Genomic DNA, 26,942 nt, shown 5'->3' on the forward strand with positions numbered 1-26,942 from the left:
CTGCATACTTCTTCATGATGCTCCAGTTCCTTCACTGCAAGGTTAGGTAACATGGTGGTAAAAGTACTTGTGTGTGGCCTGCACACCATTGTTAGCACTGGCACAGCTGCACCATTGCTGAAAACCATGTGGGATGTACCTCAGGTGACACTCTCATGACCTTCATGATGATTCCCTGAATGGAGTTCCTTCATGACTTCAGGGACCTCACATATCATTGGCAGAGCAACCCTTCAACCAGGAGGTAGAAAATGCTCTCTGACAGTCACCATTGCAGGGACATTTTCACTAGGTTCTGTTGTTGTTACAACGCACCATTAAAGTCATTTGTTCCGTATGGCTGATGTCAGGTGTGCAGTCCAGAATAACAGAGTAATATCTTGCTGACTTCAGATCTGCCACAATCTTCTGTTTGACTTTTGTTGCCAGTAACTGTCTGATCTCATTTTGAATTGTTTTTCCAAGATGGTGGTGTGTGTACATTTCTTGGTTGGTGACTCTTCTTAGTTGCTCCTGGAGTACAGCATCAAACTCAGCCATCAGCTCCACAATTTTAAGGAAGTTTCCATTGTTTGGCACATACAGCTGATCTGAAGTGCCACGCAGTGCTAAGTTTTGGGTAGCAAGCATTTTCACAATGGGAATGAGCCTTTTCAGAACATTTTGCCAGTAAAGAGACTGATGCAATCTTCTCTTGATACTGATCATCTATGGTGGTCTTTAACCTTAGTCTCATCTCAAGCTCTTTCCACCTATGAACTGCTCTCTGGTGAATTGCTGCCTTCTCATAGCATGACATATTTCTAGCCAGATTTTCCAGTCCTTTGTTCCTGTAGAACCCAATGTGTCTGAAGCATTAGACTGGAAGAGTTTGCAACAAAAACAGTATGCAGCATTCTGGGTTTTTGAATACATAAGCCATGGCCTCTCCACTTTGTCACCACTGGGGATTTCACACCAGTAATGTGTTGGATGGAAACTTCTATTTTCATTGTCTTTGGAGAACATGAAGTTTTTCACTTGCTGTGGCCCATGCAGTACAAGGAAGTCCCTCAGGCTACTGCTCAAGTGGTCCACAGTCCTGGATCATCTAGACTTAAGGAACTAAACTCAGCAGCAGCTATTTCTTGCGCCTCCACCACACTCTTCTCTGATCTACACTTTTCTTCAGGAATGTGCATAGTTACATCCATTTGAGATGGAGATATGGATGCTGCAATAGCTGCCAGGTCACCTGCACTCTGACTGACTGGAAGATCAGGCATCTCCTCATCACTCACATCCTCACTGGAGCCGGAAGGCTTACCCTGAACATTTGTCTATGTATCTCAGGAGAGCTCCTTCCTGCTTAGATAGAAAAGCTTCCTTTGCTTTCTTTCTTTTTCTTTATGTTGCCCCAGAGGGGCGTTTTCTTCTTTCACTCATGACTGCTGTTCTGTGCCAGCTACAGTGGCTCGCAACACTCAATTGAAGGGGACAAATAAACAGGCTGGTAGCAGGGCCTGAGTGAGGGAAGGTATCAGCGTCTTACGGGCCTAACTGGCTCCTACTACTTCAGTTGACTGCTTGTTCTCCTCAGGTGCGTTCAGGGAAGCAGCAGGAAACAGGAAGCTTCCTGAGAAGCTGGTGTTAATCAGTCCAGGCTCCTGAGGGTGCTAGAGAGTTACATAGGAGGCTCCTTCTCCTCTCTCTCCCTGCAGCTCCTGTTGCTTTCTGTTATTCCCTCTCACCTTTTCTCCTGCCTGCCTGTTATGTCTCTTGTGCCCTCCTTCCTCCAGCACAGTACCCTACCATCTCTGTGCATCTAGAGCAGAGAGAATACATATTCACCAGCAGCAGACATAATTTTCCACACTCTGGGTCCTAGTGGCACTCCCCCACAGTCTGGCACCTGAGGTGGCCGCCTCAGTTTGCCTCATGGTAAGGCCAGCCCTGTGCTGCCTCTTTTGCACAAGAATAGCAGGCTCAGCAGCCAATGGAGGACTAATGGGGACCACCTCCAACTTTACATTTTGGCATGCACCTGCATGAACCATGACTAACTTACTCAGCTATGTGGGCCTGTCCAATTCTGAATATAGACTGCGCTGTGACAGACTGACAATATCCTGTATGAACTTTATTGAATTAAGTTAATCCTTATGAATTAAGTTAAACCTTTAGGATCCATTCTATTAAAAATGCAGTTGTGTATGTGGTATTGTCGGCATGTCCCTTCTCTAAGAGTGACTAATGCAATCTCTTGCGAGGTATTAGGAACTTCAAAGGGGCTTTTGGAACAATACCCCCAGTACTTCCTAGGAAATCCACTTCACAGATAAGGGGAATGCAAATAGCCCGTTTGAAATTCATCCTTTTGAAGCTACACCCTGGACAGGAAAACACATTGTTTACTAATTACATGCTCCTGGAAACTTCAGCTCTAAGGCCCCAGAACTGTATAAAGGGTGGACTAAATGTGGTATGAATGTGCTTGTTCTGAGCTGAAGCTGTGATGAACTTGTGACCACAAAGGAAATCCCTGGGTGGGCTCGTGGACTGCTCCTGCCAGAGCCCATATTAGGCTTATCAGATATCTCCCAAACTCTGAGTGTGCACGTATATTCTTCTATTGTTTTTTAATGTTTTCTCTACAGTGCTTTTACCTTAAGAATAAAATAGAACTGTCTGGTAACTTATAACTGTTGACAATCACTCTGTTATCAGTCTCTGAAGAAAAAGCAAGCAGTTTTGCTTAGGCAACCTATCTCCGCTGGGAATAATACAATGTAGGTGGGGAACTGTGCAGCCTGGAAATACGCCAGTTGGAAGGGACTGAGACACAGGTTTCCACCCCAAGACAGGCAATGGTAGGGAGCTGGACCATTTAGGGAAGATACAGGTGCAGTTGCCCTAAACTGTTGCACACATCTATTCCTGAGACCACTTCCATAACCAAGCCCTTTTGTGTGCACCCATCCTCGAGCATCCACTTGCTGTATGTGTGCATAACCACCCCACAATGAAAACCCTGTTTGTGTTCATCTCCAGAATTTGTGAGTTCAGGTGGCTTGATGCACATGGAAGCTGTTACCATTTTTACCCTAAATATTCCATAGCAATGGAGAATCCCACCTAAAGTCAGATCCTCTTGGAGTCTGGCCACCACTGCTGCAAGTGGCAGGTAGCTCAACCTTATGCAGACAGCTACTGACCCTGCCTAGGGACTGGTGTCCAAGCCTGCTGATCACCTCCCCTGTGCAGTAGACAGGTACTGGATTGTGGGGGACAAAGGACAGTCAGTGCTGTTTGCAGTGTTGTAGCCCTATTGGTCCCAGGATTTGAGAGTGACAAGGTGGGTGAGGTGATATCTTTCATTAGCCCAATTTCTGTGGGTGAGAGAGTCCATGTGCCAGCAAGAGTGAGCGAAGTTAGGCAGGTGCCCCAGGCTGTTCCAGTCCCCAGAGATGGCTGCGAGAGGCCAGTGCTCTTTACTGTACAACACTCGGTGTCTAGTTTTTAAGCCTGGTGCTCTGTTGGGAGCCCTTGTGTTTCCAAGGCCAGATGCACAAGGAGAAGGAGTAGAAACCTAATTTGAAAACCCAGGAAGCCCACGTTGGGGCTGAGTTAGGGGAGACTGGAGGTTTTGCAGGCCCTCTTTAGCTCTTCCCCCGTCCCGGGTAGCCCTGCCTGCAGATACTCCCGCTCCAACTTCTGGAGCCCCTGGCACACCGCCGTTCTGTGCAGGGCCTCTCTGCAGCCTGGTCGGAGGCTGCTCCCCGTCCCCTACCCCTGGCCTCCCGCTCCCGGCCCCTCCCCTTTGCGTGGGGGCAGAGCGCGGCTGCCCGCTGCCCCCACGCCCCGGGCAGCTGCCCACCTGAGCGCGCGCCTCCCCTCCGGCTCAGCCGCGCCGGGACGCGGTTGCGCAGCAGCAGCCGGCGGGGCAGCAGCGCGGGGGGCTTTGCACTCGCCGCCGCAGCGCCGGCGACGGCAGCAGGGCGGGCTCTCGCCCGGGCCAGCGCCTGCCGGCTGGGGATGCTCGCCCCCTAGGCGGCGGCGGGGGATGCCGCGAAGCGTGTGACGCTGGGCGGAGGGTCTGGCTGTCGCAGCGCCGGGGCGGGCAGTGCACCGCGCGGGGCTCTCTCGGGGAGGATGCCCGGAGCGGCGGCGGGGGCGGCGGCGGCAGCCTCGGCAGCGGCGGGGATGCTGCCGGCTCAGGAGGCGGCCAAGCTCTACCACACCAACTACGTGCGGAACTCGCGGGCCATCGGGGTGCTCTGGGCCATCTTCACCATCTGCTTTGCCATCGTCAACGTGGTGTGCTTCATCCAGCCCTACTGGATCGGCGACGGCGTGGACACCCCTCAGGCGGGCTACTTCGGGCTCTTCCACTACTGCATCGGCAACGGCTTCTCCCGGGAACTCACCTGCCGGGGCAGCTTCACGGACTTCTCCAGCCTGCCCGCGGGAGCCTTCAAAGCCGCCTCCTTCTTCATCGGGCTCTCCATGACGCTCATCATCGCCTGCATCGTCTGCTTCACCCTCTTCTTCTTCTGTAACACGGCCACCGTCTACAAGATCTGCGCCTGGATGCAGCTGACCTCGGGTGAGTCAGGGGTGCAGTCAGCACTGCGGGCGCGGGGAATAAACTTACGCCTGCTGCGGGCACCCGAGTCTCACGGGTTAATAGGAGTGCGTGTGTGTGTGTGGGGGGGGGAGGTTGTCATGCAACTCCCATTCACCAGCACCTGCCGCCAAGGGTTACTCAACAGTCAGTCTCTATGCAGGGAGAGGGGGGCTGGAGAAACTTACATGCACTGGTAGTCGTTTAGACTGGGTTAATATCCCGCATGCAGTGAAGGGGCTAGGGGGCTCATAGAGAAACGCAGATTAACCCTGACTATCAAGGGGTAATATCCTCCCCGCAGAGATGGGGCTGGGGTGTTTGTATGTGTCTGTGTAGGGGTGTCAAGTCAAAACTTCCATGCAGTAACTGTGCCCGGAGTTAAAGTCACCCCGTGGAAGGAGAGAAGTTGGGAGATAATGCTAATACATGAAAAAGCTTAACTGCATTAACAACTGAGATGACCTGTCTATATCAGACCTTGTGTACACTGTGACTGCCTGTAATGTATTGAAGCATATGCTAGAGTAACATATGACCGCTGTCTCTTCCCCTTGCATCCTCATAAAAACAGATGTGTGTCTTAGAAAGCAGCCCCAGTGAGCAGAAATTGTTAAATAAAACAGAGAGGAATCTAGAAACTAAACCATGTACATCCAACCCAGAACATCCATTTGGACAGGGCTGGCATATTAAGAAATATAGTGAAACCACCAGCAAAAATCTGTCCTCTAGTAGATCAAAGGTCATAACAAAATGGTAGGGGAAACCTGGGAATGCTATAAAGTGGCCACATAGAACAAGAAAGATTGACTGCTGGGGGTTATTTGCAGTAGTATTGTAACCTGTTGAAGGTTAGTCCTTAGTGCGAATTTCCATGTAGTTACCAGGAAACCTTCCTCCTTTCAGTAACATCACAGGATGAAGTCTTGTTATTCTTGCCAGGCTGGAGAGCAGCTGAGGTCGTTGGATTGTGTGTGTGTGTTTTTAACAAGATTTATTCTCCCCCCTCCCCACTCCGCCATGGCAGAAAGACAGAAATCCCATTGTAGTTATTATTTTCAGTGTAGAGGTATGCAGACTTCATCTGAAATTCCCCATCACAAGCATATAGTGCCTTCCTCAGGAAAGTGCATGGGGAAGAAAGAGATACACAGAGAGAGAAATCCTGAGCTCCCCTAGTATTCCCTCCCTAGGTTTCCAAACAAGCTATAGTTTGGGTTAGGAGAGAGGAGCAGGATGGGGAAGGGTATAACAAAGCTTTGAAGAGCCTGTGGAAAATGTTAGGTTTTGGCAGCAGGAAGTAGAGGAGAGAGGAATGAGATCCAGAGTTAAGATGGTAATAAAATAAATTTTTAACAAGAAAAAAAAATTCTGTAACAATCTGGGGAGGACCTGAGTATGACATCTAAGCACAAATCTCACCTGCCCTCCTGCAGAAACCACCAAAGTTGAGGTTTTTGCTTTGCAGAAATAAGCTGTTTGGAAGCACAGGGAAATGTCTCCAAAATGGGTATTACAGTAACTTATCCAGGCTCCTTAATACAGCTAAATTAATTTAATTTTCACAGCTCTGATTCTTCCAAGTTGTTTGTTCACTATTATTTAATTTGCCATTTACAGTTACTGGGTTGTTGTAGGAATTTCTTGTCTGTTCAGAATGGGTTTTCAAGTTCTTCACATTTCTTATGTATTGTTTGTTTATGTATTCTAGGTATACTTGCTGGTTGTTTTGTTTATAGTGTTTAAGTTTCTGCACAGAACAATGGCTTCCTTTATCACTTTGGGCCTGATCCTGAAGTCAGTTGAAGTCAATGATGATAGCTTTGCCACTGACTTCAGTGAGAATAGGAATTGGCCCATTATATTTGCTCTGGGAATCCTGTGTGATATTAGCCACTTCTTTTTCTCTTCTATAAAATATCTTCAAATATGCTATTAATTTTATGGATCATCATTGATGCAGGGAGGTGCAAGCTGCATCTCTTTGCATCAGTAAGGTCCCGGGGCTCTACTGGGGATTTGCTGTCTACCAAAGACAGGTGGAGCTTTGACCTGTGGCTACGGCTCCAAAGAAACCTAGCTGGTAGATAGTGCTGTTACTATGCACTGAACCAATGCATCTCCAACCTGCTTTGGTCATGCACCTTACACGGCCAGTGCAGTTAACTTTCTAGATCACTGGTATACTTTCCAACACCAGAGATCTGGGGCCCTGCTTTACACAAACAGAAGCCAGTGTAAGCCAGGAATGAATTTTGGCTTTGTGACTTTATTCCTGTGCAGTTGAGAAAAAATGTTTAGAAATCACAGCACGAATTTGGCTGTTTGAAAAAAGAGTTGGTTGAATTCGTATCAAGCTGCAGACACATAAGGGTGGCACTGATGACTTGTGTTCCCATTGTTCAAGCAAATCTGAAGTGTGATTTTTTTCAAAAGCTCCAAAGTTGGCGTAACCACTCCCATTGAAGTCAACAATGGGAGTTTAACCATCATCGTCAATGGGAACATAATTTAGCCAGTACTGAGTTCTATTGAAAATCATATCTGATTTTTTTTCGTTCCAAAATGAAAATCCCATGGAAATGAACTTATAAGTATAACGCTGGTTGGTTGTCTTTCATTGTCAGCTCTTTGTGAAAGCCTTGGAAGAACAAGGACTAGAAAGATACAGGATACTAAAAGGGTCGGACACTGCTGCTTGCTTAAATATTATACCTTAATTTATCTTAATTTAGCTATTATCTGATCATTCAATTTAAAACCAAATTTCAAAAATCTGCCTCAAAGATAAAGAAATATGACTGAAAATCCGCAATTGTAGATCCTTGCAGGTTGCATGCTTTTAAGATTTTATAACAGAAGAAGGCATGTAATTGCTGTGGAATAGAGGTATAACTAGAAAAGAAAATCAGCATTACTCAGTTTCGACGAGCACTGGCAATTTTCCTACAAGTTCTGTCACGTTCTGTTTTTGTTGTCATTTCATTGTTTTAAGAGTGTAGGTCATTCAGCATAATCATGCAATGTTGTTCTCATAAATAGATGTTATAATAATAAATAATGTTAGCTAAATATACATAAAGGTATATTTAGCTAACAAGAACCAAACACCTTTGAAGTAGTAAAACAGGGGTAGGCAACCTATGGCACGTGTGCCGCCTTCGGCACACGAGCTGATTTTCAGTGGCACTCACACTCCCTGGGTCCTGGCCACCAGTTCGGGGGGCTCTGCATTTTAATTTAATTTTAAATGAAGCTTTTTAAACATTTTAAAAATCTAATTTACTTTACATTATAGACTTATAGAAAGAGACCTTCTAAAAACATTAATATGTATTACTGGCACACGAAACCTTAAATCAGAATGAATAAATGAAGATTCGGCACACCACTTCTGAAAGGTTGCCAACCCCTGTAGTAAAATATGCATATTTCTACTAAAGTGTGGGTGCATATTTTATTTTGGGCTTTATTTTGATACATCCTATAACAGAAGAACACAATGTAGTGCTTTTATTAAATCTGGCAATAGTAGATGGGCTGCATTTACATATGAAGGATCAAACACAGAGGTTGACATCTTTTGATGATATCACATTCAGTTCTCATTCCGCCTAGGGGATTTTACTTGAGTTAGGGTGGCAGGAATGGGCTAGGATTTTGATTTTAAAAATCCTTCAGGACATAGTTTATAATAACTCATGTAGGAGAGACTAACAGGATGATATGGCCCTTATTTGGAAAAATAATTTTTATTTGAATAAAAGGTAAGCGATATCTGAAACACATACACTTTAATCTCTCTGGGTATGTAATGCTTGATTAACTAGAAGAATGTGAGAAAAATTACACTTCAGTCTCTCAGTTGTGTAGCTGTAGAAAGCATATATTAAATTCTGTAATGATTTTTTTCAGTGTTCACACTTTTTTTGTTGTCACACGTGTAATGATATCAATAAACAATTTCATATACTGATAGCCAACTATAAGGGCCCAATTTTCAGTCAATGACCTCCACTCTTGCACCTGCAAAACTGTACATTCAAATATTTATACATGCACTTCGAAAAATTTAAACACCTGCATGCACACAAATGTTGGACTCTACACCAATTTTCTGTGTTAGAATCTGTGTAGACCAAGACCAGGAGCAGGCACGGGTATGTGCATGTACAACTTTTCCCCATCACATGTAGAAACTGGGTATTTTGCTCTTTATTATTTATCAAGCATCCAAAGTGTTCTAGGTACCTCAAAGATCAAGTCATGTCTCAATCTTGTTTTTCATAAACTAAAGAAACTGAGCTCATTAAGTCTCTCACTCTAAGGCATTTTTCCACTGGAAGGCATTTGTGGTTGCTTTTGGTGTTTGTTTTGGTTTTCTTGGGTCACTGTAAGATTGTAAGTTCCAGCTAAGGAAAAAGTAGACAAAACACAGGGAAAGTGTAGAAACATCTATTAAACCATGCTGGTGTGGAATGCATTGCAATATACAAGCTTTTAAATAGAATCTTAGTTCTGTGCACTGATTAAGATGGCAAGTGGGGTTGCATCAAAATTAAAGGGACTGATTCTCCACTATCTTGCATCTCGTGTTGTCATTTACACTTGGGTTAAGTCTGCAGGACCAGATAAAATTCTTGCATGAAAACTAAAAGAGCTGGCTATGGAGGTCTCTAAGTTATTGACAGGGATATTTAACAAATCTTATAATGCTAGGTAAATGCCAGAAGATTGGAAAGAAGCCAAAGTTCTGCCAATATTTTAAAAGGATAGACTGGATGACCCAGGTAATTATAGGCGAGTTATCTTGACATTGATTCTTGGCAAGATTACAGAAAGGGTGATCTAGGATGCAGTCAGTAAAGATTTAATGATGGAAATATAACTAATACCAGTCAACATGGTTTTATGGAAAATAGGTCTTGTCAAACAAAAGTGATATAGTTGATGAGATCACAAATTTGGTTGATAAATATGGCTGCATTGACATACTGTAAAATGCATGGACTTCTCGAAGTCTCCCATGGTATTCTGATTTAAAAAAATAGCACTATACAAAATAAATACAACCCATATTAAATGGATTAAAAACTTGCTGATAGATCTCAAAAAATAATTGTAAATGGGGCATAATCATTCAATGGAGATGTTTCTAATGGTGTCCCACAGGGATCTGTTCGCATCCCACTGCTATTCAATATCTTTATCAGTGATCTGGGAAAAAAATAAATAAAAATATAAAATCATTGCTGGTAATGTTTGCAGATAACACAAAAAATTGGTGAATGGTAAATACAGTAAGGAAAGGTCAGTTTTACAGAGTGAACTAAATCATATGGTAAGCTGGACATACTTGAACAACATATGTTTTAATACAGTCAAATGCAAGTTCCTACCTCTAGGAACCAGGAATGAAAGATGGGATTTATAGATTGTATTATGGAAAGCCAGCGAGTATCAAGTAAAAGTAAGGAGGTGGTATTACCACTCTGTATAGCATAAATGAGACCGTTGCTGACATAATGTGTCCAGTTCTAGTATCTATGCTTTGAAAAGAATATTGATAAATTAGAAATGGTTCATAAAAGGGCTACAAGAATGATCTGAGGTCTGGAATAGACTTCCAATGAGAGCCTAAGAAGCTGAATCTATTTAGTGTTTCCAAGAGAAGGTTAAGAGGTGACTTGATTGCAGTCTACAAGTATTGACACGGGGAAGAGATTTCAGGTAGTAGAGGGCGTTTTAATCTAGCAAATACATTACAAGAACCCGTGGATAGAAGCTGAAGCTAGAAAAATGTGGACTAGAAATAAAGTGCACATTTTTAATAGTGAGGGTAATAAACCATTAGTGCACCTTACCTAGGGGGTTGGTGGATTCTCTGTGGTTTGGAGTCTTTTTAAAACAAGATTGGATGTCTCTTTCTAAAACCTATGCTGTAGCTTATCCAGAGGTTATGGGGTTGATGCAGGAAACACTTGGTGAAATTCTATGGCCTTTGCTATGCAGGAGGCCAGACCAGATGATCATAATGATTCCTTTTGGTCTTAAAATCTATAACTGAATGGCTGTATAATGGTACAAAGGAGAATTCTTCACTCACACCTTTGGTAGTATTTTGCACTCACTTTGCACTACCTCTGTATAAATGCAGTGAGTACACAAGACCTAAGGCAGTAGAAAGTCAGGCCCAGAACATCCATATGGGTTTACATAGTTTCAACAGTGATACCAACTCTAGTTAAATTAAATACTTCCTCACCAGATTGAGATGACTGAGCTTTTTAGTTCCTGTTGGGAAAAGTGGGCTGTGGATCTATTAGGAAACAACTCTGACAAAAGTATCGGGGTAGCCGTGTTAGTCTGTAGCCACAAAAACAACCACGAGTCCGGTGGCACTTTAAAGACTAACAGATTTATTTGGGCATAAGCTTTCGTGGGTAAAAAAACCTCACTTCTTCAGATGCAGTTCTGACAAAAGGCACAGAGGGTCCTGACTGCAGCCAAATCAGTGCAGACTCAGTGTATTGTGAGGGCAGGATACCAAATCCAGCAGCGGCTCCAGGAACCGGCGCTCCAAGTGCGTGCCTGGGGCGGCAAGCCGCGGGGGGCACCCTGCCGGTCCCTGCGAGGGCGGCAGTCAGGCAGCCTTTGGTGGCATGCCTGCGGGAGGTCCGCCAGTCCTGTGGATTCGGCGGCAATTTGGCGGCAGGTATGCCGAAGCTGCGGGACTGGCGGACTTCCCGCAGGCATGCTGCCGAATCCGCGGAACCGGGGACCTCCCCCAGGCATGCCGCTGAAGGCAACCTGCCAGCCGTGCTTGGGGCGGCAAAAAAGCTAGAGCCGTCCCTGACCAAATCCCTGCACAAAGAAGAGTAAGGCTGTGCATTGTGTGGGCTCCCTGCATAGAGGGAAAATTAGGAGCTGGCCCATAAGAGAAGTGAGGGTGGGGCTGCTACAGCCTCTGATTATCTTCAGTGGGGGGACAGTGCAAGAACTGAAGGGAAACTACTGGAAACTTGAGGCTGCTTTAGTGGCCATCATATGACCTCACTATTACTTTGTTGCCTGAGGGGAGATTCTTTTCCTCCAAGCTCAGTGGAGATCATCAGTACACAGCCCATGTATACTGGGTGTGGACTGGGGTAAGGCTCTGACACACTTAGTTTCATTTTATTGACATTATGTTAATTGGGATGGCTATTGGTGTATTTGTTTGTAAATTATTAATAGTACATGACCTAAAGGGATGTGATAGGTGCAGCATATAGATTAAAAAAATACATCGCTATAGGTTATTATTTAGGAAGGTCAAGGAGAAGTTACTGTTGAGAGCATGTAGTGTTTCTTGTCTTTACAAGTTGGCAACCCCTTATTTGACGTCAACCCCTATAATTTACTATAAAAGTAAGACTAAAAAAATTGTATCAATGCTAACCGTGATAAACCTATATAATTTATTTGTGTGTGTTTCAAGAGGTTGACAGAGGATACTTGGACCCTGAAGGGTAAGAGTGTACAGGGAGTAGTGGAGCAAGATTTTCTCTGCTTTAGATTGTAATAAAATTTTCCATATGCTGGAACCCCCTCCTCCGCCGTGCCCCTGATTGCCTTTCGTGTTCCCAGTGGGGGTTGTGACCCATCAGTTGGGGAATCATTGAGATAGTGGATCAGCGGGGCAAAATATGCATGAAGTGTCCAATCAACATGAGGAAGAATTCCATTTACCTGAAAAAAAAATCATTATATGAGAGGCAAAAAGAAACCCGAGAGAGGGCATGAAAAAAGGGTAGCATCAAGCATGGAACATTGGCCGACCAGGTACTTGTTCATGAATGGCAGGGTTTCAAAAGCACTCAGCATTGGCCTATCTCCCAAATCTGCAGGAGGTGTACTATTGACTTCATTGGGAGCAGAGTTAGGCCATTGCTGAGTATTTTTGAAAATTCCACACACAAGATTTAATGAAGAAAGTTTCTGTATAAGAAAATGAAACAAAGATGTGGAGCAGCATGGTACGACTAGATATAGTAGAATATATTTTATGAAACAAGGTCAGCTGAATTTCAAACATGGAGACATCTATACCTTTTCAGAAGTGTAATGTACTGTGGTATAAACAGCCTACTTTGATCCTACAAAGATAAAAACACTAGACATATCAGGACCAAAAATCTGTAGCATGATCAGACAGACAGTCTGGACTCAGTATTTGAAAACCAACAAGATCCGGCTTTGAAAAACGACAAGGTCACAGTAGTGAAACGTCACAAAGAAATAAAATTAAAAACGTGTTCGTTCAGAAATGGTGAAATGGAAAAAGAAAGACATGAAGAAAACTAAAGATGGAAAAGTCTGCAGAATTTGATAACATCAGTTACAAGCAGCATTGTTAAAAAAAATGCAGTGGCAGCATGACAGAGCGGATAGCTAGAATATGCATCATTGTGTGGAACAGTGTGCAAATCCCAATTACTAGGAAAGAGAAAATTACAGCTAGAATCCTTAAGAAGGGGAATATAATATACTCTAAGATCTATCTATTCTAAAAAAGATATTATCCATCTTCATTGCTGGCAGATTGAGAGATGCGGAAGACTTGAAGCAAGTTGCCCTTAGAATGAGAAGGTCATATATAACATGGGAAAGGGCTGCTTTATTTTCTCCATGAGAAGCCAGATGCAAATTTCTGAATTTCATGTATTATAAAAAAGTAGCCGATAGCCTCCATCGAGCGTCTCTTTGACACAAGCATATCATGTGCTATTTCAGAAAAGATAATTCAGTCCAATAACTGAGACTATATCAGAAAGAAAAGGCTGAAGAATATATGGTTTATGATAAATAGTTGATGAGATGTCATATTTCATCCTCCTCCTTTTTCTGGTTATGTTTTAGATGCTATAAATATGTGGGAGAGTAAGATAGACACAGACCTTACAAGGTCAAATTAAAATTTACTGAGTTATGATGTTTAGAAAATACCACTTGTGAAACCTTGCTTTTTGTTGGCATAGGGCCAAAATCTATTTGCCTTATTTGCAGGAATAGCCTATTGAATGAGACAAGTAGCCTCATGTAAGCAACGTGAGCAGAATTTGGCTCAGAGGGGGTTTCCTCAATCTGCATGTGGAAGTGATCTTAATTTCATTTCAATAATACTTTCTTGACATGAGGAGATATTAATGTTTCAAAAAATATAACCAAAATAGGAACAGATCCCTCAGGGTCAGGGATATGGGATGGGGAGGGGATGTGCCAGCAGTTGCATATTATTATTCTTCCTCCCAACAACAACATTCCTGTGGGGAATATGCAAAAAGTTATTGCATCCTAATATTCCTCTGCATCATGGAACATCTCCTGATTCTCTACCTCCTGAGAGTGAGTGGGCAAAAGAAGCCCTGGCAGCAGTTATATTGTATATTGGAAGGGCTCGGATAATAGTGTGATGGCACAAGGTCTCTGCATGCGTGACCATGATTCCTGGAGATCAGTAAGTTCCAGGGCAGTATTCCCTGCCCATTCAGTGACTGTGCACGTACTGAGAAAGAGGAACACTTCTCAGCCTGCCAAGGACCAGAGCTGGGATACAGTGTGTGGCAAAGACCCAAAATGAGGGGCACAAAAAACTGTGCAGGAAACTTAAAATGATATGGTATTCATTGCTTTAGTTTAAATGACTCTATAATCTCAATATAATGAGTCACTTTGTGATGTGATTTTCAATTGTATAAGTAAGGGGAGGTCAAACTTTTGTGGAATGTAGGTAGTTTTGGGACTACAATGAGCAATGTCCCTAAAAACGAGGCACACTTGAGACCTGTGCTAGGAGGTTTGGGTCTGTGTGCAAAATGTATCCACCAATTTTGCAAAAAGTTGTTACGCTTTTTGGCATACAGAGATAAAAAAAATATGGCCCATGGTTGTCAAAAACAGAGATGAATCTTACTAACTGATTAGGACAGTGTGTTTCAGGATAAGATTTCCCCCAGGAATTCATCTACTTAAACTCAGCTACTAAATCTTAGAGTATTATGTCCCCAAACATGGCAATGGATCTTCACTAGGAAAGCTTAAAGTGTAGCTTCCCAAAGAGTTAATTCAAGGTTCTTAGATTAATTCCCTGAGAGAGAAATTATGGTCTCTGTCTTTCAGCAAAATAAGAATTTATCATTCTTATTGCTTTTTCTCCTCTAAAGAAAGTTAATTACTACTTGGCTGCTGCTTCTTAATATTTCTCTTTCAGATTACTCTGTAAAATTATATCACCGAATTAGTAAAAGAATGACACTTAACTGCAAGTATAAGCATTATACCACAATAATATCATTTCTCAAATTAGATCTCTAAGGTTTGCTGCAGGTATTTCTTTCCCTGTACAGGGGTGGAGGGTTCAAATTGGAAGAGAAACCTAAACAAGTCTCTTCATTGATAATCTGTTGATTAATGTTGGATGGGCTTGCTTGGCAATTCCTTGCTAGTTTTGAATAAACTGTGGCTAGGGAATCTGTAACTTGGGCAACTTTAAAGAAGGATTGGATGCCTGTAGTCTTGTGAACAACCTGATTTGTCAGCAGATTGCATCTTTGGCAAACAGACTTCTTTCTGGCTAAAGCCATCTTTTATTACTTTTCTAGGAAGTGGCATCCATCAGCACAGCAGTGCTACGGTAGAGAGCATCCTTCACATAGGACCAGATTTTCACAAGCTCAGCTCCCAATTTAGGTGTCTAAATGGGAACTGAACTCTTTACAAAATAGCCATTAGTGACTATCTTTGCTTCAAAATGTCATGTCTTGCCTTCTTGAATTCCTCTTCCTCTTATCAAATTCAAAGCTCTGTTGGCTTGCCAGCCATGCACGTTTGAATTTAAGATGGGTGAGATGGTTTGAATCTTTTTGAAGGAAATGGCGCTCCTTTTTGACCTGAGTGGCTAGTCAGAATTTGGGACTCTGGGGATGTTCCAGTTGGAAGTAGAAAGTGATGGAGTCTGGCATTTTCTTTGATGCAGTTTTGTTTATTTACAAGGAACACAGGAGGAACCAGGAACAAAAGGGGCATTTTTTAGTTTACACCCCCAAGCCTCTTTAGCCAACACACCCAAAAGTTCTTTCTCCAGGATCACACTGTGCTTACAGGTTGCTGCTTGGTGCATACACATGTGCTTCCCCCATGTCCCCAACCCACTACTGAAACCCTCTTAGTGCAGTCTCCTGGGCAGGTTCACAACTGTCATTTGTCTTGGTGGGTGGGAAGTTTTTTGTTAACTCAACCTGACAGCTATGTTAATTGAAGGGTACATTCACACCCAATCTCAAAGAAGTTTGTGGTCCAAACTGTCGCCAATACCTCGCAGCAGATCACAAATATACAGCTGGCACATCACCAGTTGTCAGGCAGATGGCCTGGTGGTTGCATCAGCTTTAATTTCAGAATCCATTTGTGAGGAATTGCAGGTCTAGATGAATGCTCTTCTCTATTCTGTTTCATTTACTGTGCTCATCATCATACTATGCTTACTTTCTCCAGTTAAAAATAAACAAAGTGACCAACAGCTGTCTGTCAGGAAAGTGGGCTTTCTTTCTGTCCATCCCCCCCGCCCTTAATTTCCATTCTGCCTTGCATTCTGACCAAAAAATAGACATTATTCTTCCCCTGAGAGACAATCTAATGGGATCACAGGAGACAACTGCTAAATTAAGATCCACTATAGCAGTTTTTTGCACCCACAATATGCATGTAAACTGGGATGTTTATAAGAGAGATTAGTCTTTATAAGAGAGAAATCTACTGTTTGATTGTATAGGACTAAAGGGAATTATAACATTGATCTCTAAACCTGTTTTAAAAAAATCAGGGCTTCAAAAAAGATTCTGTTTACAAACTGCAAATTCTACAGAATATTTGGTATAGTATTGCTAAGCATGTTACTTTGGGAAGGTGCCCCTTGTCATTGGCATAGCGTAATTATTTTGTGATGTCAGGCTGCTATGGAAACTATTTTACGAAAGATCAGAGTAAAGATGCAACTAAAATCCTTCTAACTTGTTGACATTCAATTTACCACTGGACTCTATTTTGTGTGTAAGTAGGTTTGTATTGCACATATCTAATGCAGAAGGCGTGCGCCTGACCCTGCACTCCTCACTCAGGCAAAATAGAAGGCATGCATGAGGAAGGACTGCAGCATCAAGTTCTATGTCTATATTTTTTATTATTTCTTTCCCCCTCCTTATCTCTGAGATATCTTATTCCCTGGATGTTTATGAGAGAGAAGAGGGATCTTTTGTCAGCAAGGGCAGAAAGGGAATTTAATGGATCAAAGAACCATGTATAATATGTGTTAGCATGAAAAAAAGCACTTACTGAATCACAAAATTAAGTACATTCTAGACTCCTAAAAAGTCTTTACAATCTAGTGCATATGATGAACATACATGAACCTGGACAATGAATATTTAAAACCCTGAGAGGTAGCTCTGGTGATCTAGGTATCTGGGGGAATTCTTGGCCCCATTGAAGTAAATGCCAATACTCCCATTGATTTCAGTGGGTCTAGGATGTCACCCCTGGTATATAAAATAGTCAAGTTCAACCATATAACAAGGAATTGGCTGATGTGATTGCAGAGTCACTGGCCATTATCTTTGAAAACTTGTGGCGATCGGGGGAGGTCCCGGATGACTGGAAAAAGACAAATATAGTGCCCATCTTTAAAAAGGGGAAGGAGGAGAACCTGGGGAACTACAGACAGGTCAGCCTCACCTCAGTCCCTGGAAAAACCATGCAGCAGGTCCTCAAGTAAACCATTTTGAAGCACTTGGAGGAAAGGAAGGTGATCAGGAACAATCAACATGGATTCACCAAGGGCAAGTCATGCCTGACCAACCTGATTGTTTTCTATGATGAGATAATTGGTTCTGTGGATATAGGGAAAGCAGTGGACGTGTGATATACCTTGACTTTAGCAAAGCTTTTGATACGGTCTCCCACGGTATTCTTGCCAGCAAATTAAAAAAAATATGGATTGGATGAATGGACTATATGGTGGATAGAAAGCTGGCTAGATTGCCAGGTTCGACGGGTAGTGATCAATGGCTTGATGTTTAGTTGACAGCTGGTATCAAGTGGAGTGCCCAAGGGTCGGTCCTGGGGCCGGTTTTGTTCAACATCTTTATTAATGATCCGGATGATGGGATGGATTGCACCCTCAGCAAGTTTGCAGATGACACTAAGCTGGGGGGAGAGGTAGATATGCTGGAGGGCAGGGATAGAGTCCAAAATGACCTAGACAAATTGGAGGATTGGGCCAAAAGAAATCTGATGAGGCTCAACAAGGACAAGTGCAGAGTCCTGCACTTAGGACGGAAGAAGCCCATGCACCGCTACAGGATAGGGACTGACTGGCTAAGCAGCAGTTCTACAGAAAAGGACCTGGGATTACAGTGGATGAGAAGCTGGATATGAGTCAGCAGTGTGCCCTTGTTGCCAAGAAGGCTAACTGCATATTCGGCTGCATTAATAGTAGCATTGCCAGCAGATTGAGGGAAGTGAGTATTCCCCTCTATTCGGCACTGGTGAGGCCACATCTGGAGTATTGCATCCAGTTTTGGGCCCCCCTCTACAGAAAGGATGTGGAGAAATTGGAGAGAGTCCCGCGGAGGGCAACGGAAATGATCAGGGGGCTGGGGCACATGACTTATGAGGAGAGGCTGAGAGAACTGAGCTTGTTTAGTCTGCAGAAGAGAAGAGTGAGGGGGGATTTGATAGCAACCTTCAACTACCTGAAGGGGGGTTCCAAAGAGGATGGAGCTAGGCTGTTCTCAGTGGTGGCAGATGACAGAACAAGGAGCAATGGTTTCAAGTTGCAGTGCGGGAGGTCTAGGTTGGATATTAGAAAACACTATTTCACTAGGAGGGTGGTAAGGCACTGGAATGGGTTACCTAGGGAGGTGGTGGAATCTTCATCCTTAGAAGTTTTTAAGGCCCGGCTTGACAAAGCCCTGGCTGGGATGATTTAGTGGGGGATTGGTCCTGCTTTGAGCAGGGGGTTGGATTAGATGACCTCCTGAGGTCTCTTCCAACCCTAATCTTCTATGATTTCAGTGAGTTTTAACTATATGGGAAGTTTGAAGAGTCTATAACGGCAGAGTTAAGGGTTGTGCCCTAATTTACATTTAAACTTCTCAATTTCCTGGATTTATAATGCTTAATTTGGGGGTAATTACACCATCCCTGTAATGTATTTTATTCTTAATTACTAATATGTACTTCCAAGTTTAGCTCCCTCTTAACATAGTTTTTGTCTGGGATTAAAATAAAGACACAGCCTTATAAAGTCATGTCTCTGAAAATTTATAAACAAGCATTGGTGTCTGTACCATACAATATCGTAGCCACTATTAATTCCCATATTGTATGTCATTCTATCCACATCTCACTACACAATTCAAATGTACTAACCTACTGTATAACCAAAGGAATTAAAGCATCACTCTATGGTTAATACAGTATGATGAGAGAAAATTCATCTTTATGATGCAAACGTAAAGCTATCCTTGCACAGTCAATTTTATACACAGTGCACTCTCTTTAAAGAAGGATGTAAGTTAATTTGGTATATAAGACGTTGCCAGTGTGTAGCCAAATTAGGATATAATGACATACAATATGGTGGGAGTTAATAGATGCCATAGCACTGTAGATTACAATAAAAGTATAGTGTCAGTAAAATGATTTGATTAGTCTGTAGCCAGTACGCCAGATTGTTACATGCTGTAAAATGCATAGCCAGGTATTGTATAACAAGATCTATGGCAGGAACTGCACTCTGCAGCAAATTACAGAGGGAGCCCAGACTGTAAAATTGAGTACAATATCACCCTTTAGACAGTACAGTGTAATACAAGTCTGTAACTAGAATAGTACAGTGTGAGTCAGTTCCCAGAAAAATGTATATCAGGAGCCACTTGTCCCCTGTCTGTGGCTCTGTCTACACTACAAAGTAGGGTGTGATTCCCCTGCTCATGTAGACATACTCTCACGGAGGTAGTGCGAGTGTAAATAGCAATGTTGCTGTGGTAGCATGGATAGCAGCAGCAGAGGCATGGCTGACCCGTGCCTTGTACACACCCACACTGTTTTCAGCCAGATTTGTACTTGGCATGACTCAGCCAGGCCTCCGCTGATGCTACAAGTGCTACACTTCTAGTTTTACTTGAGGTAACTCCATGAGAGATAACGTGAGCCTGCGTATGTGAGCAAGAGACTCATACCCTTGCTTGTAGTGTAGGCATAGTCTGAGTGATTAAATTCCAGAGAAAGGAAAGTGTGGTATGTGCAAATCTACTGTGATGCCCTGATAAACTGCCTAATTATAGTGACTAAGCAAATGGCCTATTAGTGCTTTACTAATCCCTTGTCCACTTATCTTATTAAAAAGCCCCAACTTGTTTAAGCCTCCAAACTGTGCACTTGTGTGAGACTACATGAATCCTAGCATTCCCATTACTGGCACCCTTGTCTTCTGCCTTTCCATCCCCTTCCATTCTGTTCTCCCCACTCCCCCACCCCCTGGTTGAATGCTCTCCCTATCTAGACTCTAAGCTCTTTGGGGCAGGAACCATAATTTATCGTATGTTTGTACAGAGCCCAGCACAGTGGGTCCTTGATCCTGATTGTGACCTCCAGTCTCTGCTGCAATACAAATTATAGTAATAATAATAAGCTATTTTTATGTTAGTGGTGTCTGAATGGTCCTTTGCATACACAGTAACGGATCAACAATGGCAGTAACTGTGTGTGCAATAGTAGGCCTACTGTATGACTTGTGAGCATATGTGATTGGATGTATAAACCCCTCACCAGTGATGAAAGGGTTAAAGAGCTGCTGTGGGCAAGGTTGGCCCTGCCCCTGCCCCTCTGGCCCTGTCAGTCATGTCAGAGATGGAATAAAAGCTTAAAAGCAGGAAGTTCCGGGACAATTGAGCTGCTCTGGGAGAGAGCAGACAGTGGCTCTGCAGCCCCCAGGAGAGACTCCTGGAAGCATTCAGGGGAACTGCTTTCAGGAAGGCCATTCACCAATCCCTCTATGTCTACAAGGAGACAACTGATTCTGGTGTACCAGCCAGGTAGGATAGAGTCATAGACTTTAAGGTCAGAAGGGACCATTATGATCGTCTAGTCTGACCTTCTGCACAACGCAGGCCACAGAATCTCACCCACCCACTCCTGTAATAAACGCCTAACCTATGTCTGAGCTATTGAAATCCTCAAATCATGTTTTAAAGACTTCAAGGTGCAGAGAATCCTCCAGCAAGTGACCCGTGCCCCACGCTGCAGGGGAAGGCGAAAAACCCCCAGAGCCTCTGCCAATCTGCCCTGGAGGAAAATTCCTTCCCAACCCCAAATATGGCGATCAGTTAAACCCTGAGCATGTGGGCAAGACTCACCAGCCAGACACCCAGGAAAGAATTCTCTGTAGTAACTCATATCCCACCCCAGCTAACATCCCATCACAGGCCATTGGGCATATTTACTGCTAATAGTCAAAGATCAATTAATTGCCAAAATTAGGCTATCCCATCATACCATTCCCTCCATAAACTTATCAAGCTTAGTCTTGAAGCCAGATATGTCTTTTTCCCCCACTGCTCCCCTTGGAAGGCTGTTCCAGAACTTCACTCCTCTTATGGTTAGGAACCTTCGTCTAATTTCAAGTTTGAACTTCCTGATGGCCAGTTTATATCCATTTGTTCTTGTGTCCACATTGGTACTGAGTTTAAATAGTTCCTCTCCCTCACTAGTATTTATCCCTCTGATATATTTATAGAGAGCAATCATATCTCCCCTCAGCCTTCTTTTGGTTAGGCTAAACACGCCAAGCTCTTTGAGTCTCCTTTCATAAGACAGGTTTTCCATTCCTCGGATCATCCTAGTAGCCCTTCTCTGTACCTGTTCCAGTTTGAATTCATCCTTCTTAAACATAGGAGACCAGAACTGCACACAGTATTCCAGATGAGGTCTTACCAGTGCCTTGTATAACGGTACTAACACCTCCTATCTCTACTGGAAATACCTCACCTGATGTATCCCAAGACTGTATTAGCTTTTTTCATGGCCATATCACATTGGCAGCTCATAGTCGTCCTATGATCAACCAATACTCCGAGGTCTTTCTCCTCCTCTGTTACTTCCAACTGATGTGTCCGCAGTTTATAACAAAAATTCTTGTTATTAATCCCTAAATGCATGACCTTGCACTTTTCACTATTAAATTTCATCCTATTACTATTACTCCAGTTAACAAGGTCATCCAGATCGTCCTGTATGATATCCCGGTCCTTCTCTGTATTGGCAATACCTCCCAGCTTTGTGTCATCCGCAAACTTTATTAGCACACTCCCACTTTTTGTGTCAAGGTCAGTAATAAAAAGATTAAATAAGATTGGTCCCAAAACCGATCCCTGAGGAACTCCACTAGTAACCTCCCTCCAGCCTGACAGTTCACCTTTCAGTATGACCCATTGTAGTCTCCCATTTAACCAGTTCTTTATCTACCTTTCAGTTTTCATATTGATCCCCATCTTTTCCAATTTAGCTAATAATTCCCCATGTGGAATCGTATCAAATGCCTTACTGAAATCGAGGAAAATTAAATCCACTGTATTTCCTTTGTCTAAAAAATCTGTTACCTTCTCAAAGAAGGAGATCAGGTTGGTTTGGCATGATCTACCTTTTGTAAAACCATGTTGTATTTTGTCCCAATTACCATTGACCTCAATGTCCTTAACTACTTTCTCCTTCAAAATTTTGTCCAAGACCTTGCATACTACAGATGTCAAACTAACAGGCCTGTAGTTACCCGGATCACGTTTTTTCCCCCTTTCTTAAAAACAGGAACTGTGTTAGCAATTCTCCAGTCATACGGTACAACCCCTGAGTTTACAGATTCATTAAAAATTCTTGCTAATGGGCTTGCAATTTCATGTGCCAGGTCCTTTAATATTCATGGATGAAGATTATCTGTGCCCCCCCCGATTTAGTCCCATTAAACTGTTCGAGTTTGGCTTCTACCTTAGATGTGGTAATATCTACCTCCATATCTTCATTCCATTTGTCATCCTGCCATTATCCCTAAGCTCCTCATTAGCCTGATTAAAGACTGAGGCAAAGTATTTGTTTAGATATTGGGCCATGCCTAGATTATCCTTAACCTGCACTCCATCCTCAATGTTTAGCGGTCCCACTTCTTCTTTCTTTGTTTTCTTCTTATTTATATGGCTATAAAAACTTTTACTATCGGTTTTAATTCCCTTTGCAAGGTCCAACTCTACATGGCTTTTGGCCTTTCTCACTTTATCCCTACATGTTCTGACCTCAATAAGGTAGCTTTCTTTGCTGATCCTTCCCATCTTCCACTCCTTGTAGGCTTTCTGCTTTTTCTTAATCACCTCTCTGAGATGCTTGCTCATCCAGCTAGGTCTACAACTCCTGCCTATGAATTTCCCCCCCTTTCTTGGGATGCAGGCTTCTGATAGTTTCTGCAACTTTGACTTGACTCCTCTGCCTTTAGAGCCACAAGTTCTTCAGTCCAATCCACTTTCCTAACTAATTTCCTTAATTTTTTTAAGTTAGCCCTTTTGAAATCAAAAACCCTAGTCACAAATCTATTTTTGTTTATCCTTCCATTTAGTTTGAACTGAATTAGCTCATGATCGCTCGAACCAATGTTGTCTCCTACAACCATTTAGTCTATGAGGTCTTCACTACTACCCAAAACCAAATCTAAAATGGCATCCTCTCTTGTTGGCTCAGCAATTACTTGGTAAAGGAATCCGTCAGCTATCATATCCAGGAAAATCGAAGTTAGTCTCCCATGATCACACAATTCTTATTAGTATTTACTTCATTAAAAACATTAAAGAGGTCAGATCCTGGTGGTCTATAGCGCACCCCAAGCACTATCCCAGGGGAGGCTCTGCTAGCTTTCTTCCCCAGTGTGATTTTTGCCCAGACAGACTCTGTCTTATCCATTCCATCACTTCTTATTTCTTTACAGTCTACCTCATCATTGATATACAATGCTACTCCACCACCTTTGCCTTTATTTCTCTCTTTCCTAAACAGCACATACCCTTCAATACCTCTACTCCAGTCATGACTACTATTCCACCATGTTTCTGTTATCCCTATAATATCTGGTTTCACTTCCTGCACCGGTAACTCTAGTTCCTCCATTTTGTTACCTAGTCTCCTCGCATTGGTGTACAAACATCTTAATTTTTGCTGTTTGGCTTCAGTCACATTCTTTACCCGATTAGGCACAGACATTCTACTGCCAGTATCACCTATTAGACTGGTATCTATGCTACCCTTCCTCCTTATGTCCATTCTCCTATCTACGGCTGTATCCTTTCTTACTTCGTTTTCTTCCCTCTCAATGTTAAAATCTGGCGTGGAGATTACCTGGACATCTCCCAACCATCTCCTCCCAATTCCTAGTTTAAAGCTCTCTTAATCGGTTGTGCCAGCCTCAATCCTAGAAGTCTATTTTCCCTCCCTACTCAGGTGAAGTTCATCCCAAGAGAACAGTCCTCTGTCCATGAATGCCTCCCAATGGCCATACATCCCAAAGCCCTCCTTATAGCACCACTGCCTGAGCCATCTGTTGATCATCATAATTTTGTCCCACCTTTGTTGCCCTTCTCTAGGAACAGGCAGAATCCCACTAGGGATCACCTGAGCCTCAATTTCCTTAAGCATCTTCCCCAGCCTGGCATAGTCTCCCTTGATATGTTCCAGCGAGAATCTAGCTGTATCATTTGTTCCCACATGAAGGATACTCAGTGGATTCTTTCCCACTCCTGTTAGGATCTTCTTCAGCCTCAGGTCCACATCCTGTGTCTTAGCACCCGGCAGACAGCACACCCTTCTGTTCTCTGGATCAGCTGTGGTTACAGGCCTGTCTGTTCTTCTCAGTAAGGAGTTCCCAATCATGTAGACCTGTTTTTTCCTGGTGATGGTGTGATTCTCCGGTCTATCCCCTGTTCCCTCTTGCAGCTAGTCCTCTCGATTCCTATTCTCCCTTGCAATCCTCTGCAACCCACCTGTATCCTCCTGGGGCTCATATTTGGTGTTATCATCTCCATTGATTCTTCCCCTATTCCTGTAGAACTAGCTGCTCTTCTCTTCTTCCTTGCCCTTCCACCTTCAGTGACCACATGCTGTGCCTCTTCTTCATTTTCCAACTCTGCAAACCTGTCCCTGAGCTCTATTTCTCCTTCACTAGCCTGTCTTTTCCTCTGCCTGGTTCTCTTAGTCACATGCTTCCACCGTCCACTTTCCTCACCCAGCAGTCTCCCCTCAGAGTTCTTTGGTCCTGCTTCCATCTGCAAGTCTGAGCTTTTCCCTTCAGCCTCCTCATGTCTTTGCTCCGTCATCTGCTCAAACCCCCTTCTGAACTCAACCAGAGTTTCCACCTGCATCTCCAATCCTTGGATCTTTTCTTCCATCAAGGTCCATCAGGCAACACTTCATGCAGACAAAACTCTTTTCAGGTACCCCCTCCAGGATCATGTACATATCGCAGCTTCCACATCCAGTCATCTTCGTTGTGTCTTCCACTGCTTGAGTCACTACCACTGCTGCCTCTGTATCTATCATAGAATTGTGGTTGTGGTGTTTTTCCAAATTAATGTTGGGTCCCTTTTTTATCTTCTATTAAGTTTTATTTTGTTGTAAACACAAAGAAGTATTGCCTCTTTGAGGTGCCCAGGGGTGGTGTTTAGTTTTTCCAGATTACTGAGTTGGAGGCTCGAGCTAATTCTATTTTGTGATGTTAAGAGAAACCCCTAGACATTGAATCTTGCCTTGTTTCTGCCAGCTCTATCTGGCAGAAGGGTTACAGAAGACAAACAAAATCAAACATATTTATGATGGTAGAGCATTATGTGCAACCAGCTGTAGCATGACAAGAAATGGCATACATATACCAACATATTGGATTGCTATTCAAGAGAATATATTCTGTATGTTTATCTCTGAATTAATGAGGGACTCGGTTCTGTTTTGACATCTGTCACATTGCAGTCATGACATTGCAGTTACAAATTTGAGAACAAAATTCATGGGCATTATTTCAACCTCTTGCTCTGTACACAGAGTACGATGTGTGTGATACTACAAATTCAGTCCAGCCACCCTTTTCCCACTGATAATAGGACTTGAATGACCTGGTAACATTTTAAGCTTTAATGTTCACAAAACAGATCACATAACTTGAAATGCATCAGTTCAGAGGCCCTGATCGTCAGTGGGGCTGGCTCCAGAGGAGAGCCTCGAAACATTGAAGAGTGATTGAAAGACACCCGAGGTTTAGTCTCCCATTTTCTTGGTCACTAGGGCACTATAAGGAATATTGTACTTCCTTTTTTGACTGTCTTTCTTACAAATAAGCTACCCAAATGGCAGCTTATTCAGGTATATAACACATGCCTCATTTACTCACTGTAGCAGTGAACATCAGCACAGTAACCCTCCTCTAAGTCTACATGGTGAGGGATTATTCAAACATTGTTTTTCATCATCCCCTTCATATCATTGCATTGTAGATTTTCAGGCAGTGAAAATTGCTGCAGAGGGCAAAGGTTCAGTTGAGACCTGGGGAGTAGATGAGGCTATTCAAGCACATTTTGGGGCTGTTCAGTTGCAGACATCAGCTTGAAGGCCCAAGAAGTTTCAGCTTGTGATTTTCTTCTACTTTCCCCTACTGCCCAAATGGCTCTGCCGTGCCAGCTGAGGGGATGGGTGGTAACAGTGGGGACAGTGGTCAACCTCCAGGGAAAGTGATGATGATAATGTGTCATAACTGGGCCAGGGCAGTAAGAGTGTTTACAGACTGAGTTAGAGGAATAGCAAAGGGTAGTTTCCTGCAAATAGGTGGAGAGAGGCAACCTGCAGTGTGCCATCTATGATCAGTTATGGAGTTTCTCCTTGGCTGGGCAGGCCAGATCTTTGAAATTTTCAGTACACTCAGATATGCTATGAATTAAGCCAGAGTGAAGAGCTTTTCTCTTTGTTCACTACTGGCCCTAGTTAATCAAATATCTTCCTCACTTTTTGATGTGTATTTGCTCTTTCTGAGAACAATCGGGTACAGATGAGCTAATTCTCCACTTAAGGGAGAACACAGATGCCCATGAGGAAGTGCAGGTAGTTTAGCACTAAGGGAATTTGAAAGTAAACATCCTTTAAAAGTCTACTACCGTTGTGGCTGTTGGCTGCCAGAGGGGACCTCCAGGGATTCCACCTTCAACCTTTGACAGCAACT

The 26,942-nt window shown here is 43.2% G+C and overlaps 1 protein-coding gene across 3 annotated transcripts in view; it reads left to right on the top strand.

Annotated features, from left to right (window-relative positions):
• The first annotated feature begins 4,002 nt into the window (after positions 1-4,002).
• The window catches only part of LHFPL3 (LHFPL tetraspan subfamily member 3), a 436,749-nt gene continuing 413,809 nt past the window's right edge, over positions 4,003-26,942 (top strand). For 2 of the 3 annotated variants that reach the window (XM_065559207.1, XM_065559174.1), the window contains exon 1: positions 4,003-4,585. In XM_065559207.1, the coding sequence (XP_065415279.1) occupies positions 4,132-4,585 (454 nt within the window). In that variant the 5' untranslated portion in view covers positions 4,003-4,131. The remainder of the gene's footprint in view (positions 4,586-26,942) is intronic. The other variant, XM_065559129.1, reaches the window with a different exon arrangement.

This window comes from Chrysemys picta, chromosome 1, assembly GCF_011386835.1.
Source record: "Chrysemys picta bellii isolate R12L10 chromosome 1, ASM1138683v2, whole genome shotgun sequence".
NCBI classification, from domain to species: domain Eukaryota; kingdom Metazoa; phylum Chordata; order Testudines; family Emydidae; genus Chrysemys; species Chrysemys picta.